Genomic DNA, 22649 nt, shown 5'->3' on the forward strand with positions numbered 1-22649 from the left:
GGAGCAGTTTGGAGGACGACAGACTATGGATGATGGGACTTCAAGTACCTCCACTACCCAAGACTGCTGCAAAACCCATCTAATGACCAATCAAGACCAAAGTTGCCACACAGAGCCCCCATGACCCACTCTACATCCTGCTGCAGTTTTGGAGAAGGGTGGACCATGGATGATGGAACTTCCAGTACCTTCACTTACATTCTGAGACCTCTGCAAACCTCATCCAATGACGGATCAAGACCAAACTTGGCACATAGACCTCTCATGACCCACATTATGTCCTGGTATTGTTTGGAAAACTTTGCAGATGGATGATGGGACTTGCAGTACCTTTGCTCACTTCCTGAGACCACTGAGACCCTCGCCAATGACTAATTAAGACTAAACTTGGCACATGGAGCTCCAATGACCCACTCTCCTGGTGCAGTTTGGAGGAGGACAGACCATGGATGATGGGACTTCAAGTACCTCCACTCTCTTTCAAAGATTGCTGCAACCCTCTTCTAATGACAAATCAAGACCACACTTGGCACACAGAGCCCCCATTATCCACTCTACATCCTGCTGCAATTGAAAGGGGATGGACTTTGGATGATGGGACTTGCAGTACCTTCACTCACTTACTGACACCACTGACACCCTCATCTAATGACTGATAAAGACCAAACTTGGCACACAGAGCCCCCATGACCCACTCTATATCCTGCTGCTGTTTGTAGGAGGATGGCCCATGGATGATGGGACTTCAAGTACCTTCACTCACTTCCTGAAAATAATGCTGCCATTATCCAAAGACCAATAAAGACCAAACTTGGCATACAGAACCGCCTTTACCCACTTCCTCTAATAAACCGGGCAACGCCGGGTCCCCAAGCTAGTATATAATAAGGGTGAAAAGTTTGTATGGGGCGGACGTGTGGCGGTGTGGCAGTGTATGTGCCAGCATTCTGATTGGCCAGCCTGAAAGTTCCAACATTCGGATTGGCTGCCGCAGTGGTGCTATTTGCATATGGTCTCTGATTGGCCAGCTTCAATAGGAGCCCCTGGTGGAGAAAAGAGTTCATGGCAGAAACAGGGACATGAGAAGGAAATTTTCATATGGTCTCTGATTGGCCAGCCTCAATTCCAAGATTCCGAGATGACTAAGAGAGGAAAGCAAAAGGCCAGGGTGGGATGAGTCAGACAATTACCAATAAAGACCAGACTTGGCACACAGAGCACACTAGACACACTCGACATCCTACTGCAGTTTGGAGGAGGATGAACCATGGTTGATGGGACTTGCAGTACCACCACTCACATTCTGAGACCGCTGTTAACCTCATCCAATGACTGAGCAGGACCAAACTTCGCACATAGACCTCTCATGACCCACTTTATGTCCTGGTGTGGTTTGGCCGAGGATGGACCATGGATTATGGAACTTGCAGTACACTTGCTCAATTCTTGAGACCACTGCAAGCCTCACCTAATTACCGATAAAGACCAAACTTGGCACACTGAGTCTCCATGACGCACTCTACATCCTGGTGCGGCTTGGAGGAGGATGCACCATGGACGATGGGACTTGCAATACCTGCACTCCCTTCCTAAAACCATTATAACTACCAACATTGATGGATCAGGACCACAATTTACACACAGAGCCCGCATAACCCACTCTACATCCTGGTGCAGTTTGGAAGAATTTGACAATAGATGATGGGACTTGCAGTCACTTCACTCACTTCCTGAGACCACTGAGACCCTTGCCAATGACTGATCAAGACCAAACTTGGCACACAGAGTCCCCATGACCCACTCTACATCCTGGTGTACTTTCGAGGAAGGTACACCATGGATGATAAGACTTCAAGTACCTCCACTCTCTTCCCAAGACTGCTGCAAACCTCATCTAATGTCTGAACTAAACCAAACTTGGCACACTGAGTCTCCATGACGCACTCTACATCCTGGTGCGGCTTGGAAGAGGATGCACCATGGACGATGGGACTTGCAATACCTGCACTCCCTTCCTAAAACCATTATAACTACCAACATTGATGGATCAGGACCACAATTTTCACACAGAGCCCGCATAACCCACTCTACATCCTACTGCAGTTTGGAGTAGGGCATACCATGGATGATGGGACTTGAAGTACCCCTACTAGCTTTCCGAGACTGCTGTGACCCTCAACAATGACTGAACAACACCAAACTTGGCACATAGACCTCTCATGACCCACTTTACGCCATGGTGTGGTTTGACTGGGGATCGAGCATGGATTATGGGACTTGCAGTATCTTCGCTCAATTCCTGAGACCACTGCAACCATCATCCAATTTCCGATAAGGACCAAACTTGGCACACCGGGTCTCCATGATGCACTCTACATCCCGGTGCGGTTTGGAGGAGGATGCACCATGGACGATGGGACTTGCAGTTCCTTCACTCAGTTAGTTAAACTAATGAGACCCTCATCCAATGACTGATGAAGACCAAACTTGGCACACAGAACCCCCGTGGCCAACTCAACTTTCTGGTGAGGTTTGGGGGAGAACAGACTATGGATGATGGGATTTCAAGTACCTCCACTCACTTCCCAAGACTGCTGCATCCCTCATCTAATGACCAATCAAGACCAAACTTGGCACACAGAGCCCCCATGAGAGACTCTACATCCTGGTGCTGTTTGGAGGAGGACGGACAATGGATGATGGGACTTGCAGTAACTTCACTCACTTCCTGAAACCACAGTGACATTCATCCAAATACCAATAAAGACCAAACTTGGCACAGAGAGCCCCCGTGGCCAACTCAACATTCTGGTGATGTTTGAGGGAGACTATAGATGATGGGACTTGCAGTACCTTAACTCACTTTCTGAGACTGCTGTGACCCTCATCCAATGACTGATCAAGACCAAACTTAGCACACAGAGCCCCCATGACCCTCTCTCCATCCTGGTGCAGTTTGGAGGACGATGGACCACAAATGATGGTACTCACAGTACCTTCACTAACTTCCTGAGACCACTGCGAGCCATATAATTAGCTGATAAACACCAACCTTGATATACAATTCCTTTCTCTAATAACCCGGGCAACGCCGGGTCCCCAAGCTAGTCTATATCTATATCTATATATATAATAAAGAAGAGTGTTTGTATTGGACAGAGGAAGGGCGGAGGGAGGGCGGTGTATGTGCCAGCGTTCTGATTGGCTGCCGCTGTGGTGCTATTTGCATATGGTCTCTGATTGGCCAGCTTCAATAGGAGCCCCTGGTGGAGAAGAGGGTTCATGGCAGAAACGGGGCATGACAGAAGGAAATTTGCATATGGTCTCTGATTGGCCAGCCTCAATTCCAAGATTCCGAGATGACAAAGAGAGGAAAGGAAAGGCCAAAGGGGGCTGAGTCAGAACACTCCCAATACAGACCGAAAGAAGCACACAGAGCCCCCATCACCCACTCTACATCCTACTGCAGTTTGGAGGAGTATGAACCATGGATGATGGGAATTGCAGTACCACAACTCACATTCTGAGACCACTGTTAACCTTATCCAATGACTGATCAGGACCAAACTTCAAACAGAGACCTCTCATGACCCACTTTACGTCCTGGTGTGGTTTGGCCGGGGATGGACCGTGGATTATGGGACTTGCAGTACAATTGCTCAATTCTTCAGACCACTGCAACCCTCATCCAATTACCAATAAATACCAAACTTGGCACACTGAGTCTCCATGACGCACTCTACATCCAGGTGCAGTTTGAAGGAGGATGCACCATGGACGATGGGACTTGCAATACCTGCACTCCCTTCCTAAGACCATTATAACTGCCAACAATGATGGATCAGGACCACAATTTACAGAGAGCCCGCATAACTCACTCTACATCCTGGTGCGGCTTGGAAGAATTTGACAATGGATGATGGGACTTGCAGTCACTTCACTCACTTCCTGAGACCACTGAGACCCTCGCCAATGACTCATCAAGACTAAACTTGGCACACAGAGCCCCCATGACCCACTCTACATCCTGCTGCAGTTTTGGAGAAGGGTGGACCATGGATGATGGAACTTCCAGTACCTTCACTCACATTCTGAGACCTCTGCAAACCTCATCCAATGACGGATCAAGACCAAACTTGGCACATAGACCTCTCATGACCCACTTTACGTCCTGGTGTTGTTTGGAAAAAATTGGAGATGGATGATGGAACTTGCAGTACCTTTGCTCACTTCCTGAGACCACTGAGACCCTCGCCAATGACTAATCAAGACTAAACTTGGCACATGGAGCTCCAGTGACCCACTCTACATCCTGCTACAGTTTGGAGGAAGACAGACCATGGATGATGGGACTTCAAGTACCTCCACTCCCTTCAAAACATTGCTGCAACCCTCTTCTAATGACCGATCAAGACCAAACTTGGCACGCAGAGCCCCCATGATCCACTCTACATCCTGCTGCAGTTTGAAAGGGGATGGACTTTGGATGATGGGACTTGCAGTACCTTCACTCACTTACTGACACCACTGCCACCCTCATCTAATGACTGATAAAGACCAAACTTGGCACACAGAGCCCCCATGACCCACTCTATATCCTGCTGCTGTTTGTAGGAGGATGGGCCATGGATGATGGGACTTCAAGTACCTTCACTCACTTCCTGAAAATAATGCAGCCGTTATCCAAAGACCAATAAAGACCAAACTTGGCATACAGAACCACCATTACCCACTTTCTCTAATAACCCGGGCAACGCCGGGTCCCCAAGCTAGTATATAATAAAAGTGAAAGTTTGTATGTGAGGGAGGACAGAGGGAGGACGTAGGGCGGAAAAGTTTGTGGCAGCTTTCTGATTGGCTGCGGCTGTGGTGCTATTTGCATACGGTCTCTCATTGGCCAGCTTCAATAGGAGCCCCTGGTGGAGAAGAGGGTTCATGACAGAAACGGGGACATGAGAAGGAAATTTGCATATGGTCTCTGATTGGCCAGCCTCAATTCCAAGATTCCGAGATGACAAAGAGAGGAAAGGAAAAGGCCAGAGGGCGCTGAGTCAATTACCAATACAGACCAGACTTGGCATACAGAGCCGCCATGCCCCTCTCGACATCCTACTGCAGTTTGGAGGAGGATGAACCATGGATGATGGGACTTGCAGTACCATCACTCACATTCTGAGACCGCTGTTAACCTCATCCAATGACTGATCAAGACCAAACTAGGCACACAGAGCCCCCATGACCCTCTCTCCATCCTGGTGCAGTTTGGAGGACAATGGATCACAGATGATGCGACTCACAGTACCTTCACTAACTTCCTGAGACCACTGCGAGCCATATAAATAACTGATAAACACCAACCTTGATATACAATTCTTTTCTCTAATAATCCGGGCAGCACCGGGTCCCCAAGCTAGTATATAATAAAGGTGAAGGTTTGTATGCAGAGGAGAAAACTATGGCGGTGTATGTACTAGCTTTCTGATTGGCTGCCACTGTAGTCTCTGATTGGCCAGCCTGAAAGTTCCAAGATTCCGATTGGCTGGGCAGCGGTGCTATTTGCATATGGTCTCTGATTGACCAGCTTCAAGAGGAACAGCTGGTGGAGAAAAGAGTTCATGACAGAAACGGGGACATGAGAAGGAAATTTGCATATGGTCTCTGATTGGCCAGCCTCAATTCCAAGATTCCGAGATGACAAAGAGAGGAAAGGAAAAGGCTAGGGGCTGAGTCACAAAATTACCAATACAGACCACACTTGGCTCACAGAGCCTGCAAGACCCGCTCAACATCCTACTGCAACCATGGATGATGGGACTTGCAGTACCATCATTCACATTCTGAACCGCTGTTAACCTCTTCCAATGACTGATCAGGACCAAACTTGGCACATAGACCACTCATGACCCATCTTATGTCCTGGTGTGATTTGGCCGGGGATGGACCATGGATTATGACCTCTCATGACCCACTTTACGCCATGGTGTGGTTTGACTGTGGATCAAGCATGGATTATGGGACTTGCAGTATCTTCGCTCAATTCCTGAGACCACTGCAACCCTCATCCAATTACCGATAAAGACCAAACTTGGCACACAGAGTCCCCATGACCCACTCTACATCCTGGTGTACTTTCGAGGAGGGCAGACCATGGATGATAGGACTTCAAGTACCTGCACTCTCTTCCCAAGACTGCTGCAACCCTCATCTAATGTCTGAACAAAACCAAACTTGGCACACAGAGCCCCCATGGCCCACTCTACATCCTACTGCAGTTTGGAGTAGGGCATACCATGGATGATGGGACTTGAAGTACCCCTACTAGCTTTCCAAGACTGCTGTGACCCTCAACAATGACTGAACAACACCAAACTTGGCACATAGACCTCTCATGACCCACTTTACGCCATAGTGTGGTTTGACTGTGGATCGAGCATGGATTATGGGACTTGCAGTATCTTCGCTCAATTCCTGAGACCACTGCAACCATCATCCAATTTCCGATAAGGACCAAACTTGGCACACCGGGTCTCCATGATGCACTCTACAACCTGGTGCGGTTTGGAGGAGGATGCACCATGGACGATGGGACTTGCAGTTCCTTCACTCACTTAGTTAAACTACTGAGACCCTCATCCAATGACTGATGAAGACCAAACTTGGCACACAGAACCCCCGTGTCCAACTCAACTTTCTGGTGAGGTTTGGGGGGAGAACAGACTATGGATGATGGGATTTCAAGTACCTCCACTCACTTCCCAAGACTGCTGCAACCCTCATCTAATGACCAATCAAGACCAAACTTGGCACACAGAGCCCCCATGAGAGACTCTACATCCTGGTGCTGTTTGGAGGAGGACGGACAATGGATGATGGGACTTGCAGTACCTTCACTCACTTCCTGAAACCACAGTGACATTCATCCAAATACCAAGAAAGACCAAACTTGGCACAGAGAGCCCCCGTGGCCAACTCAACATTCTGGTGATGTTTGAGGGAGACTATAGATGATGGGACTTGCAGTACCTTAACTCACTTTCTGAGACTGCTGTGACCCTCATCCAATGACTGATCAGGACCAAACTTAGCACACAGAGCCCCCATGACCCTCTCTCCATCCTGGTGCAGTTTGGAGGATGATGGACCATAGATGATGGGACTCACAGTACCTTCACTAACTTCCTGAGATCACTGCAAGCCATATAAATAACTGATAAACACCAACCTTGATATACAATTCCTTTCTCTAATTAACCGGGCAACTGGTGCTGCTTGGAGGAGGATGGAACATGGATGATGGGACTTGCAGTACCTTCACTCACGTTCTGAGACCTCTTCGAACCTCATCCAATGACTGATCAAGACCAAACTTGGCACATAGACCTCTCATGACCTACTTGCGTCGTTTGGAAAAATTTGGAGGCGGATGATGGGACGCAGTAACTTCACTCACTTTCTGAGACCACTGAGCCCCTCGCCAAGGACTTGCAATACCTGCACTCCCTTCCTAACACACTACAACTGCCAACAATGATGGATCAGGACCACAATTTACACAGAAACCCAGCATTTACACAGAGACTTCAAGTACCTTCACTCCCCAAGATTGCTACAAAACTCATCTAATGACCAATCAAGACCAAAGTTGGCACACAGAGCCCCAATGACCCACTCTATATCCTGCTGCAGTTTTGGAGAAGGATGGACCATGGATGATGGAACTTCCAGTACCTTCACTCACATTCTGAGACCTCTGCAAACCTCATCCAATGACGGATGAAGACCAAACTTGGCACGTAGACCTCTCATGACCCACATTACGTCCTGGTGATGTTTGGAAAAATTTGGAGATGGATGATGGGACTTGCAGTACCTTTGCTCACTTCCTGAGACCACTGAGCCCCTCACCAATGACTAATCAAGATTAAACTTGGCACATGGAGCTCCAATGACCCCCTACATCCTGGTGCAGTTTGGAGGAGGACAGACCGTGGATGATGGGACTTCAAGTACCTCCACTCCCTTCCGAAAATTGCTGCAACCCTCTTCTAATGACCGATCAAGACCAAACTTGGCACACAGCCCCCATGATCCACTCTACATCCTGCTACAGTTTGAAAGAGGATAGATTTTGGATGATGGGACTTACAGTACCTTCACTCACTTACTAACACCACTGCCACCCTCATCTAATGACTGATAAAGACCAAACTTGGCACACAGAGCCCCCATGACCCACTCTATATCCTGCTGCTGTTTGTAGGAGGAGGGGCCATGGATGATGGGACTTCAAGTACCTTCACTCACTTCCTGAAAATAATGCAGCCATTATCCATATACCAATAAAGACCAAACTTGGCATACAAAACCACCATTACCCACTTTCTCTAATAACCCAGGCAACACCGGGTCCCCAAGCTAGTTATAAATAAAAAGGACTTGTATGTTAATTCATTTTGATCCTACTTTCTGATGTAGTAAAGAAGAGAAACAGTAATCTGCTCAGGATTTTTGCTATGCCAGTGTTATGCACCCAAATTATACAAAGTTATAAGTCTGCTCACTCTTCTCTCCCCCCCCCCCCCCCCCCGCCCCTTCTCTCTCAGGTCATTGGTTTCCTCAACTTGATCTTGTGGGCAGGAAATGCTTGGTTTGTCTACAAGGAAACGAGTCTCCACAACCCTCCAGCAGCTTCTCCTCCAAACCCAACCAGCGTCTCATCTCCTTCAGGGATGTAAGGAACACAGAAAGCCCCCTGGTATGGAGCATCATCTTTCACCGCAGGATGGTCACTGCAGCAGCTCTGCCCCACTCCACATTTATGCACTTGATGTGCGGAAACAGATGGTTTTCCTTTTTTTATCCTCCCCTCCCCTCCCCTCCCTTTTTGGTTGCTCTAATGCCTTGTAAGAGGAAAGAATTGTGATCTCCTCTCCATTCATGCAAGAGGGTTGTTCTACTGTATTGAAGCTTATTCTGTGTATTGAAAAGGCAAGGGTTTATTGATTAAAAGTGTCACAGAACCAGAAATCTCCTGCCTCCAGTAGCTGGCTTTGTCAGCTGGTGCAGTCAGTATACATTTTGGAGCTGGAGCAGAGTTGTACAGCTATGCACCTGATCCTATTCACTTGGAAGGCAACTTCACTGATTCAGTGGGTTTTATTCCCCAAGAAATGTGATTAGGATTGCAGCTGTGGTGTCACCCAAACTAAGTGCCTTTGTTACATAATTCTAAGATGTAGAGAGGTTGAGAGTCTTGTGCAGTTCATACCACGCTTGATGTTGGTTATAGTAATTTCTTTTTGCATTATTGCATTTTAAAAAATACTTTATTGTCACATTAACTACGAGAAAAGGAAATTAAGTCAGTATAGGCAACTGTGGCTGTTTGCACCGTGGTTCAACTATTTTTGAAGGATAGTTTTCATAATTCCTGAATATCAGCTGCTGCTGAGTAAGACTGATGTACCAGAAGATCACATTTGGTAATCCTTCCTATGCGTGATCTTTGTTATATTCCCTCCTCATATATAAACTCTCTTGTTATAGTTCAAGAAAGGAAGTTTGAGCCATCTTCTAAACAAAATTGTGAAAGTCATTTTTGATTGAGTGAATAACTCAGTCTTTTTCTTTGCTGTTCTCAAAAGGCCTTTCAGATTACCCAATTATGGCACTGAGATTCTACTTGAACTGCCATAGTGGCATCCTATGGAATTTGCAACTGAGGGGGAGGAATTTAGAATGGTCAGCCAGAGAGTTTTAGTGCCTCCCTAAACTACAGGATTTTATAGGATGTCATTGTAGTGGAAGCAAAGTGATAAAATTGTTTAATGTGAAAGGGCCCCAAGTTTGTTCTGTGAGTCAGGAAGTTTTCAGTGTGTGTGCAGCAGATTTCCTCCCATTGTCATGTATGCTAAGAAACTTCGATATGTTGCAGTGGATTCTGGGCCACATTCCTGAACAAACCCTTGGCTTCTTCAGGGGCTTAGCAAGATCTTTTGGGGCCTAACCAGCAACCTGTGTGCACTGAGAGTGTAGCCTGGAACAAACGATATCTCCCTATTTATAACATTCATTTTGTTTCTAATTAGAGCTGCAACATCCATAACTTGCAGTCAGGGCTTATGAAAATGGAACCAGATCTGGAAGACTTAAAATAACTGCCTCTTACTCTACATGTGCAAGCCCCAAAGAGGTCAAATACTAAGAAATAAAAATTGACCATTTCCTAATAAATTGTCACATATTAATTCCAGATTAAGCATTGTGCCCCAGATCTTATATATAGTCCGCCCCCCGTCCCCCGATGTGTAGCTTATTGATGCTATTAATATTTTGTAATCTTGCTGAACTGCAGCTCAAATACTAGTCAGGTTTTGAATTTGTTGACTGCATGCAAAAAACAGCTATTCAGAAAGATACACAGTTTTATACACTTACATTAAGTTTTATCTCCCCATCTTAAGGATTACTAATCCAGAAGTACAAGCAGTACCAACCACTTGATACTTCACTGAGCACTAAGTTCATAAATTTCTAAGATGAAGCTATTTTTTCTAGTGAGTTTTATATGCGCCAAACAAGTTGAGCTAACAATTGATCCATAACACTAAGCACCTTGTTGAAAGTTGAAAGAAAGCCTTAATATTCTCCATTATTTTAAATCTTTATCCTCAACGCGTCTTGAAATCTGCATGGTGCTTGGTGCTAAAGAATGCAGAATGTGATCTCAAAGGCAGACTCATAAGTATCTCAGCCTTAATTTTAAACAAACAAGCGTCTATTCCTCCTCATTGCCATGCTGCTTCCTGCTTACTCCAGGGGTATAAGTGAAATGCTTGGCTGAAAACAAAGAAGTATGCCTTACAAAGATGCTTCTTAGAGGTCTGTGAATCATTCAGGCTTATCCAGTTTCATGTTTTGAATATTACTTTTCTGCTTTCTCTCAGGGCTGAATTAAAGCCACTTTGGGGGCTATTTCAATCCAGCCTACTAAGTCCACAATTATTTGAAATGCACGTGTAAGTAAGGAATTGCCCAAATGAGGACAACAAGCAAATTATTACCCTTTTCTCAGATTTTTTTTTAAAAAAATAACATTGACCAATAAGCATTCATAGCTGAACTTTCCAAACTGTGTCGTGATATATTAGTGTGTAAGCTGCAGTGTCACATGAATGTTAACAAGAAAGTCACAAATCTTGGAAATGTATAATCCTACAAATCCTACACTTAAAAATATAAAGGAAAGGTTTTCATGTGATACGTAGTGTCCCCATAAAAAGGTAAAGGTTTCCCCTGACATTAAGTCTAGTCGTGTCCGACTCTGAGCGGTGGTGCCCATCTCCATTTCTAAGCCAAAGAGCCGACGTCGTCCGTAGACACCTCCAAAGTCATGTGGCCAGCATGACTGCATGGAGCGCTGTCACCTTCCCACAGAAGCGGTACCTATTGATCTAGTCACATTTACATGTGTTCGAACTCGTAGGTTGGCACAAGCTGAGGCTAACAGGAGAAGCTCACCCTGCTCCCATGTTTTGAACTGCCAACCTTTCAGTCAGCAAGTTCAGCAACTCAGTGGTTTAACCCGCTGCACCACCAGCCCCTCCCCCCCAATACATTTTGTTATTAAAATGTATGTATGTGTTTGTATCACATATGAGAAGTTGGTTTACCTTCCGATTTTCTAGCAAAAACTAAATTATCCAGTCAAAAAATGATGCATGTCTAAAAAGTATGTCACCAACATGTGTTTGGAAAGCTCTGTTTTATAGAATTGAGTTTCTCACATAAATGTCTGAAATAAAAGTAGAAGGGATGGATAACTGTTGGTTCTCCAAATACTTTGGACTGTGACTATACCAACTCCTACCATCAACCATGCTGGATAGAAGCTCTTATAGATACTGTAATCCAAAATGAGAATACCCATGCTTTCCCATTCTGGGTAGAGTCTGATGATGATGCATGGATTCCTGATATTCTCCCAGGCTCCATGTTCAGGACTGGCTGTATGACATTCCAGATGTGGGAACTGGCCCTTAGATACAGTAATCACTTGTCTTTTTCCAATAAACTAAAGGAGAACATGTGGCTATCTACAGATGTTACACATCCCTCACACATGATTTTTTGGGGTTTTTTTTTTAAAAAATAGGGGTGACAAAATCAGAGAATGGGAGGAAACTAAAATACCATATATATATATTTCCCTGATTGTAAGGTGCACTACTTTCCTCGTTGAGATTTTCTCCAGGTCTACTATTAGCTATGGATTACAATCAAGCCAAAGCACTTATTAAACAACGTATCACAGACACAGAGCGCCAACTAGATCTGGCCTCGGCTCCAACCTTTCTTGTCAGTGAAGACAGCAGATACCTTGCCTCCCCTATGGCATATTTAACATACTTAGAGGTTCCTATTCATCGGAGGGCTTTTACCCTGGCCCGATGCCACGCTCTCCCATCAGCTGTACTCGAAGGCCGCTACCGGAAGATCCCTTTCCCAGAGAGACTCTGCCCCTGTGACTCGGGCCATGTGGAAACAATAGAACATGTGCTCCTTCAGTGTCCGTTCTACAGGGATACCCGTGCCAGGCTTATCTTACCCCTGATAGACAAGCACCCAGGCCATTCAGGACAATTTTATACCTCCCTGCTACTTGCGGATACTAATTCAGCTACAACCTACAATGTCGCAAAGTTTTGTGCAGCAGCATACAAAATCCGCCAGGGAATGACTAGTTCCAAAAGTCAACTGTGTGTCCAGTAATCGTCTTCCCTGAATCTACAATTTGGTGATGGATCTGGACATTGTATGTTTTTACCCTGTTTCTCCTTCTGCTCCCTCACCCATATTGTGTTTTTAGTAGTTGTATTTATATTTTTAATGTACCAAACATGCCAGGTTTGTAAGGAAATGTGTCACTATTTCCTGTGCTGGTCAATGACCGAAATAAATGTTTTGATTTGATTTGATTTTAGGGGCTCCCAAAATAGGATGCACCTTACAATCAATGATGCCTTAGATTTTTAGATTTCTTATTTTTGTTTTTTTTGTTTTTACATTGTCTTTCCTCCAAAAAAGGGCCCCAGGCCCAAACTGCTCTGGTTTTAGGGGTTTTTAAAATACTGTTTTACCTCTGAGAGAGAAAGGGTCCAAGCCCCAACATCTCAGCCACCCTTCACCATTTTGTCTTTTGCCTTAGCCAGATGGATGTTTATCATCTGATTGAGCTAAGCACCACTTCCTGCTTCCTCTGCTTCCCCAATGAGCCTATAGAGCTAGGAAAATAGCATCCAGATGACCTCCGGGTTGAAACAAAAACATATTGTGCATGCAGAGGAAATTCTAAAAAATAGTTAAAGAAAATCCTTTTCCCCCAAAAAATTGAAGTTTCAAAAGAGTGATTGCACTTTTCATTTAGTGGTGACAGATTTAATGAATTTCAGTAATTCTCTTCTACCTACTTAGCTTCACATATGAGCTTTTCGTCTGTGGAGGACTTAAGGGATGGCTGTATGGATTGAAAGAAAGTGGTCATGTTGGTAACCCCCTGAAATCCATCTTTAGCTCTTGTATAGTCATTTAAACACTGGAAGCTTTTAAAGCTGAAAAACTATGCAAATGTTTGCAAATAATGCTTTTTAATTTCTTATTAAAGCGGAATGCAAGAATGTTTTCAGGGTGGGGTGGGATTGAAGTAGAAATATAGCTAATGTCTTCTCTCCTGAAAGGATATATTAACATAACTCCTCACTATTTGCTTACTTGTGATCTTAGATCTCTCCTAAATCATTCCCTTCCCATATAGTTAGCACAAGGAAATGCACTTTTTTCTTTTCAAGAAGATTGGCTTTGTCTCATCTAAACCATTGATCAGTGGGCTTCATATATAAGTATGGAGTTTTATTCCTGTGGTATATCCACACTCCACTATTATAGCAGTTTGATACCACTTCAATTGCAACAACTCCATCCCATGGGATACTGGGATTTGTGCTCTGGGTTTTGTGTGTGTGTGTGTGTGTGTGTGTGTGTGTGTCAGGAGTGACTTGAAAAACTGTAAGTCACTTCTGGTGTGAAGGAATTGGCCATCTGCAAGGACGTTGCCCAGGAGGCGCCCGGATATTTTGATGTTTTAACGTCTTTATGGGAGGCTTCTCTCATGTCCCTGCATGGGGAGCTGGAGCTGACAGAGGGAGCTCATCTGCGCTCTTCCCAGATTTGAACCTCTGACCTATTGGTCTTCAGTCCTGCCGGCACAAGGGTTTAACCCAGCGGTCCTCAAACTTTTTAAACAGAGGGCCAGGTTACACTCCCTCAAACTTTTGGAGGGCCGGATTATAATTTGAAAAAACATGAATTAATTCCTATGCATAGTGCACATACCTTATTTGTAGTGCAAAATAACACACTTAAAAATAAAATACTTAAAATGAATAATTTTAACAAATATAAACTTATTAGTATTTCAGTGGGAAGTGTGGGCCTGCTTTTGGCTGATGAGATAGGATTGTTGTTGTTGTGTGCTTTCAAGCTGTTTCAGACTTAGGTTGACCCTCAGCGAGGGCCGGATAATTGACCTTGGAGGGCCATATCCGACCCTCGGGCCTTAGTTTGAGGACCCCTGGTTTAACCCATTGCACCACTGGGGGTCCCTCTGTGGTGAGGTTTTATTAAAGTGGCATCAAAGTGTAATAACTGTGTAATGTGAATACTCCAATCAATTGTACTTGCTGGAATGAAAAGTGGATACCATCTTTTACTTTTAAAATTTTGTTTTGCTAATTTTTGTGCTTTTTCTGAGATACGAAGAGATGGAATCCAGATTCATTTTGTAACGAAAGTGGTCTTACATGCAACATTTTGTCCTCTCCCCCTCCCCATTAGAACTGTTTGAGAAACATGTATATGTTCTGTACACAGTCAGTGTAATAAAAATATTTGCTCACTAAATATACATGTTCTGAATTGTGAATGCCTTTTTCTAGAATGCACTGTGGTTGAACATAATCTTATCTATAGTCCACCATTTTTAGATGTTCTGATAAATCTTAGTATTAATTTAAAAAGGTATCTAGGTCATGTGAATCTATATATATAAATTTGTTAGGGGCATCCAACGAGGAAACAAAACTCAAAAACCCCCCAACGAAACTTAACCAAAATTCCCATGCCCATAACACAACCCACAAGGTACAAACATATCTACTCAAAATGAAAAACAACACAACAACACACTCACAAAACGGCAAAACAACAAAACTCAAAAATCCCCCAACGAAACTTAACCAAAATCCCTGTGCCCATAACACAACCCACAAGGTACAAACATATCTACTCAAAATGAAAAACAACACAACAACACACTCACAAAATGGCAAAACAACAAAACTCAAAAATCCCCCAACGAAACTTAACTAAAATCCCCATGCCCATAACACAACCCACAAGGTACAAACATATCTACTCAAAATGAAAGACAACACAACAACACACTCACAAAACGGCAAAACAACAAAACTCAAAAATCCCCCAACGAAACTTAACCAAAATCCCCGTGCCCATAACACAACCCACAAGGTACAAACATACCTACTCAAAATGAAAAACAACACAACAACACACTAACAAAATGGCAAAACAACAAAACTCAAAAATCCCCCAACGAAACTTAACTAAAATCCCCGTGCCATAACACAACCCACAAGGTACAAACATACCTACTTAAAATGAAAAACAACACAGCAACACACTCAGAAAACGGCAAAACAACAAAACTCAAAAATCCCCCAACGAAACTTAACCAAAATCCCCGTACCCATAACACAACCAACAAGGTATAAACATATCTACTCAAAATGAAAAACAACACAACAACACACTCACAAAACGGCAAAACAACAATACTCAAAAATCCCCCAACGAAACTTAACTAAAATCACCGTGCCCATAACACAACCCACAAGGTACAAACATATCTACTCAAAATGAAAAACAACACAACAACACACTCACAAAACGGCAAAACAACAAAACTCAAAAATCCCCCAACGAAACTTAACCAAAATCCCCGTGCCCATAACACAACCCACAAGGTACAAACATACCTACTCAAAATGAAAAACAACACAACAACACACTCACAAAACGGCAAAACAACAAAACTCAAAAAAACCCCAACGAAACTTAACCAAAATTCCCATGCCCATAACACAACCCACAAGGTACAAACATATCTACTCAAAATGAAAAACAACACAACACACTCACAAAACGGCAAAACAACTGAGCATGCGCATTGGTGCCCAGCCGCAGAAGAGAAAGAAAAAGGGGGAAGGAAAGAGGTAGAGAAGGAAGAAATGAGAGACAGAGGGAGGGAAAGAAAAAGGGGGAAGGAAGGAAGGAGAGAAGGAAAGAAAAAAGAGAATGAAGGAAGGAAAGAGGGAGTGAAGGAAGGGCGAAGATATAGAGAAAGAGGGAGGGAAGGAAAGAAGGAAAGAGAGAAGGAAGAAAAGAGACCAGAAGAGAAAGAAAAAGGGGGAAGGAAGGAAGGAAGGAGAGAAGGAAAAAAAGGGAATGAAGGAAGGAAAGAGGGAGTGAAGGAAGGGGGAAGATGTAGAGAAAGAGGGAGGGAAGGAAAGAAGGAAAGAGAGAAGGAAGAAAAGAGACCAGAAGAGAAAGAAAAAGGGGGAAGGAAGGAAGGAAGGACAGAAGGGGAAAAAAGGGAATGAAGGAAGGAAAGGGAGTGAAGGAAGGGGGAAGATGTAGAGAAAGAGGGAGGGAAGGAAAGAAGGAAAGAGAGAAGGAAGAAAAGAGACCAGAAGAGAAAGAAAAAGGGGGAAGGAAGGAAGGAAGGAGAGAAGGAAAAAAAAGAGAATGAAGGAAGGAAAGAGGGAGTGAAGGAAGGGGGAAGATGTAGAGAAAGAGGGAGGGAAGGAAAGAGAGAAGGAAGAAAAGAGACCAGAAGAGAAAGAAAAAGGGAAGGAAGGAAAGAGATAGAGAAGGAAGAGGAGAAGGAAAGATGGGAGGGAAGGAAGGAAGGAAACAAAGGAAAGAAGGAGAGAAAGAGGAAAGGTTGGCCACAGCAACACGTGGCGGGTAAAGGTTGTTATTTCTATTATTATGATGATGCTATTATTATTCCTCTGAGACCCTTTTAGGCCAACGTTCCCTCTGCGGAAACCATGCCCACTCCAAGCCCCGCTGCGCCGCTTCCCGCACACACACACACCCTGCCGCACACACACACGCAACCCCACTCCTCCTGCCGCTGCACAAACACACGCAACCCCAGGCTCCATCACTCCCCCCGCCGCCGCACACACACGCAACCCCACGCTCCATCGCTCCCCTGCCCCAATCTTACCTCCTTTTACTTCAGGTCACCTCCAAACCCCACCCCGCCCCTTCCCGCCCTGTCAAAATCTAGGAAAGACAGGAAGGAAGGAAAGAAGGAAGAAAGAGAAAGGGAGGTAAAGAAAAAGGGGGAAGGGAGGAAAGTTAGAGGAAGAAGAAAAGGAAAGAAAAGGAAAGATGGAAGGAAAGGAAAGAGAGACAGCAGAAGAGAAAGAAAAAGGGGGAAGGAAGGAAAGAGATAGAGAAAGAAGAGGAGAAGGAAAGATGGGAAGGAAGGAAGGAAGGAAGGAAGGAGGGAGGGAGGGAAAGAAGGAGAGAAAGAGGGAAGATTAGCCACAGCAACACGTGGCGGGTAAAGGTTGTTATTTCTATTATTATTATTATGCTATTGTTCCTCTGAGACCCTTTTAGGGGGAATGGGAGAGGTGTCAGGTCCCAGAGGCAATGCATTGCATTATTGTTATTGTAATGATGGTGGTGAAATAAAAGGAAATAAAAAGTGAAAGAAGGAAGCAAACAGGGAGGGAAGAAAGGCAAAGGAAGAAAGGGGGAGGGAATGAAGGAAAGAGAGAAGGATGAAACCAAGTAGTGAAAGAAGGAAAGAAAGAAAGAGGTAGAGAAGGAAGAAAGGAGAGAAAGGGGGAGGAAAAGGGGGAAGGAATAGGTAGGTACCTCTCTTTCATAAAAGTCCAGATATCTACCTCAACTTTGATAAGTTTTACTATAGGCCACAGCAACGTGTGGCAGGGCACAGCTAGTATTTAATAAACATGAAAGAAAGAAGAGCAATGATTAGTTGAAGATGGAAGTGAAGTTGTAATCTTTCATTCAGAGGCTCAAGACAAGCTGTTCTCAACCTGGGGGTCAGGACTCGTGGGTGGTCGCCAAAGACCATCAGAAAACACCGCATTTTCCGTTGATCATGGGGGTCAGAGGACTCAGCTACACCCTTTTAAAGCTAAGTGGGTACCCTTAGGGCAGTGTTTCTCAACCTGGGGGTCGGAACCCCTCGGTGGGTCGTGAGGATGTCCGAGGGATTGCCAAAGACCATCAGAAAGCACAATATTTTCTGTTGGTCATGAGGGTTCTTTGTGGGAAGTTTGGCCCAATTATATAATTGGTGGTGTTCAGAATGCTCTTTGATTGTAGGTGAACTATAAATTCCAGCAATGACAACTGCCAAATGTCAAGGTCTATTTTCTCCTAAACTCCACCAGTGTTCACATTTGGGTATATTGAGTATTGGTGCCAAGTTTGGTCCAGATTCATCATTGTTTGAGTCCATAGTGCTCTCTGGATGTAGGTGAACTATAACTCTAAAACTCAAGGTCAGTGCCCACCAAATACTTCCAGTATTTTCTGTTGGTCATGGGAGTTTTATGTGCCAAGATTACTTTAGTTCCATCATTGTTGGAGAATGCTCTTAGATTGTAGGTGAACTATAAATCCCAGCAACTACAACTGCTAAGTGACAAAACTATTTAAACTTGTTCCTTGGATGGGGAGATTTTTGAAAACACCCTCTCCTACTTAGGTCTGTTACGACTGGTCATTTCTGTAATGAGGACTATTAGTGGGTTGTAGGGTGTGTTTTTTTTGGGCTATATGGCCATGTCCTAGAGCCATTATCTCCTGATGTTTCTCCTGCATCTATGGCAAACATCCTCAGAGGTAGTGAGGTCTGTTGGAGATAGGAAAATTGGGTTTATATATCTGTGGAATGACCAGGGTGGGACAAAGAACTCTTGTCTGTTGGAGCTAGGTGTGAATGTTTCAACTGACCACCTTGAAATTGTTCACATGCTTGTGGATTTCAATGGCTTCTCTGTGTAGTCTGGCATGGTGGTTGTTAGAGTGGTCCAGCATTTCTGTGTTCTCAAATAATATGCTGTGTCCAGGTTAGTTCATCAGGTGCTCTGCTATGGCTGACTTTTCTGGTTGAAGTAGTCTGCAGTGCCTTTCATGTTCCTTGATTCGTGTTTGGGCAAGGCTGCGTTTGGTGGTCCCTTTGTACACTTGTCCACAGCTGCATAATATACAGTAGACTCCTGCAGAAGTGAGAGGATCCCTCTTGTCTTTTGCTGAATATAGCATTTGTTGGATTTTCTTGGTAGCTTGTATGTTGTGTTTCCTCATCAGCTTTCCTATGTGGTCAGTGGTTCCCTTGATGTATGGCTTCAAGTGATGTATGGCATCAAGGGAACCACTGACCGCATAGGGAAGCTGATGAGGAAACACAACATACAAACTATCTACAGACCCACACAGAGAAACCATTGAAATCCATAAGCATGTGGACAATTTCAACAGAAAGGAGGAAACAATGAAAATGCACAAAATCTGGCTACCAGTATTAAAAAAAAACTCTAAAATTACAACAGCAAAATAACAAAGAGGAAACAATCAGGGACAGCTAACCATCTCTCAACAAAAGATTCCCCCAGGCACTAACAAGACACTAGAAAACTGCCAGGCCATTAAATGCTAATCAAGGTGGTCAGTTGAAACATTCACACCTAGCTCCAACAGACAAAGAGTTCTTTGTCCCACCCTGGTCATTCCACAGATATATAAACCAAATTTTCCTAGTTCCAACAGACCTCACAACCTCAGGATGCTTGCCATAGATGCAGGCGAAACGTTAGGAGAGAATGCCTCTAGAACATGGCCATATAGCCCAAAAAAACCTACAACAACCCAGTGATTCTGGCCATGAAAGCCTTCGACAATACATAGTACATACTATTAGTGCTTTTTATGTTTCCCTGTCCATCCATTAAGATGGGTTTGCAATAATTACTTTGGGGATTACTATGCTATGGATTCTGAGGGAGTTTTCCTCCAAACAAAACAACATTCTTCAGATAGTATTGAAAATGTCATAAAATGCTAGCACTTGTTAAGATATGGGCCCAGCATGTGAGCACAGATATATGCCTTGGGTTTTATACCAGGGCACACAATTATTGCCCTGGCTCTAATTGAGCTAAAGTGAAGCAACTACCTGAACATCTTCACAAAGGAGAAATTTGTTAAAATTTAAGGAGCAAACTTATATCTACAGGGAAAAAATCTGGAAATTTTTGAAATAGGATTGTATGTTCATATAATTGGGGAGGCAGTAATCTGTTCAACTGTGTATCTATGGCTCAATGTGCTGCCCAGGTTTTAGGTTCGGATGAACAATTTCAAAAGCATGTTTGCTCCACCAATCATTTCAAATTTCAAAGATTCCATCTAAATATTAGGAAGAACAGTAGTGGAATGCCTTGAAGAGGTGGACTCTCCCCTGGAGGTCTTTAAATAGAGTTAATGGGCATTTTTCGGAAGTACCTATGTGATGGGGGTTGGACTAAATAATCTTTGATCCACTCTGTTTCTGACTTTTTATTGTTACATTTAACCAGATTGATGGTGAATCCATCAAACAGGATCTTCTGACACCCTTTAATAGAAGGCTATTTGCTCTAAAACAGGACTCATTGCAAGCAGTCCGTACTGGACCAGGAGACCAAGGTTCAAATCCTCACTCAATTATGGAAACCCATCTTTGGCAAGTTACAGTATCTTAGTGGGTTGCTGTGAGTTTTGTGGGCTGTATGGCCACGTTCCAAAAACATTCTCTCCTGACGTTTTGCCCACACCTATGGCAGGTATCCTCAGAGGTTGTGAGGTCTGTTGGAAACTAGGCAAATGGGGATTATCTATGTTCAGGGTGGGACAATCTGAGACAAATGTGAATTGCAGTTGGCCACCTTGATTAGCATTTAATGGCTTTGCAGATTAGCTTGGCTGATTCCTGCCTGGAGGAATCCTTTGTTTGGAAGTGTTAGCTGGCCCTGATTGATTCTTGTCTGGAATTTCCTTTTTTTAGTATTGCTCTTTATTTGCTGTCTGGTAGCCAGATTCGGTTCATTTTCATGGTTTCCTCCTTTCTGTTGAAATTGTCCACATGCTTGTTTCAATCCGCTGGGCTTTGAAGCTACAAGGCTGTTAAATGCTAATCAAGTTGGCCAATTGCAACAAGCATACTTGCCTCAAGCAGACAAAAGTTCTTTCTCCCACCCTGGACATTCCACAGATATATAAACCTCATTTGCTTAGTTTCCAACAGACCTCACAGACCTCTGAGGATGCCTGCCATATGTGTGGGCAAAATGTCAGGAGAGAATGCTTCTGGAACACGGCCATACATGCTTCTGGAACATGGCCACAGCTACATAAACCTCACTTGCCTGGTTTCCAACAGACCCCTTAACCTCTGAGGATGTCTGCAACAAAGGTGGGTGAAATGTCAGGAGAGAATGCTTCTAGAACATGGCCATACAGAAAAAACTCATAGCAATTCAGTAATTCTGGCCACGAAAGCCTTCGACAACACAATATCAAACCTTATTGGAATAAGTATTGTTTTTTTTAAATCATGTTATGGTCACCATAAGATGGAGTCGAAGGCACAGTGCAGCAATAAAAAGGCACATTATGGTTAAGGATGTCAAGTATTTTTGGTGGACTTAAGTAATTATGTTTGATTTTTGTGATCATTCTAATCCTAATTTCCTAAAAAGTAACACATTTCTTGTAGGAAGCAAGTGACTGAGCTTTCTATCATAAGAATCATGTGTCACCCACAAAACTTTGCTGTATAACTTTTTTTACAGTATTTATCTACTAAGAAACATGATAAATTCAGTTCATCATGTTTTACCCCCATATAAGCATCTGAAGCTCTCGGAATCCAGCTACTATATTATCCACCAGACTAATGGCAGTAACACCTCTGAAATATGCAGCTTTATGTAAGGCATTTCTGTTAAAGGAAAGCCTGGAAGGAAGGAAGAGATTCTGCCGACTAGTTTTTCCTGTTGCAAGGTGGGACCAAGGTTTGCTATGTGGCTGTGTGTTTTTGTTCTGGAAAGAAGCAGCACACAAATTCCAAAACAGCAGGAATTTCCTAGCTGCAACCAAGCCTTTGGTGCATCTTCTCACTGCTGCAAGAGATATAGCTACAATTGCAAGGAAAAGTAAATACAAATGGCCAAACTTGAACTTGGGGTGGGTAATCAATGGCCTCTGGATTAATTTGAAAAGATTTCTGCAAGTGATCAGTACGTGTCCCAGGCGTTTATATAGGGCAAGACAAGAAGCTATAGCACAGAGATAAATCAGAGTGTTAGATACAGAGATTGCTTTAAAAATAAGTTTTTTTGATTGGAAGTGTGACCCGCCCTTCCATTCAAGGTTAAAGTCAGTTTTAGAAATTACCACAAGAGTTCAATATCACTAAC

The 22649-nt window shown here is 43.8% G+C and overlaps 1 protein-coding gene across 1 annotated transcript in view; it reads left to right on the forward strand.

Annotated features, from left to right (window-relative positions):
• LOC137095709 (synaptophysin-like protein 1) overlaps window positions 1–14958 on the forward strand; it is a 49844-nt gene extending 34886 nt beyond the window's left edge. Inside the window, exon 5 of the mRNA XM_067462506.1 lies at window positions 8604–14958. Within this exon, the coding sequence (XP_067318607.1) occupies window positions 8604–8735 (132 nt within the window). The 3' untranslated portion in view covers window positions 8736–14958. The remainder of the gene's footprint in view (window positions 1–8603) is intronic.
• The last annotated feature ends 7691 nt before the right edge of the window (window positions 14959–22649 follow it).

This window comes from Anolis sagrei, chromosome Y, assembly GCF_037176765.1.
Source record: "Anolis sagrei isolate rAnoSag1 chromosome Y, rAnoSag1.mat, whole genome shotgun sequence".
NCBI classification, from domain to species: Eukaryota; Metazoa; Chordata; class Lepidosauria; order Squamata; family Dactyloidae; genus Anolis; species Anolis sagrei.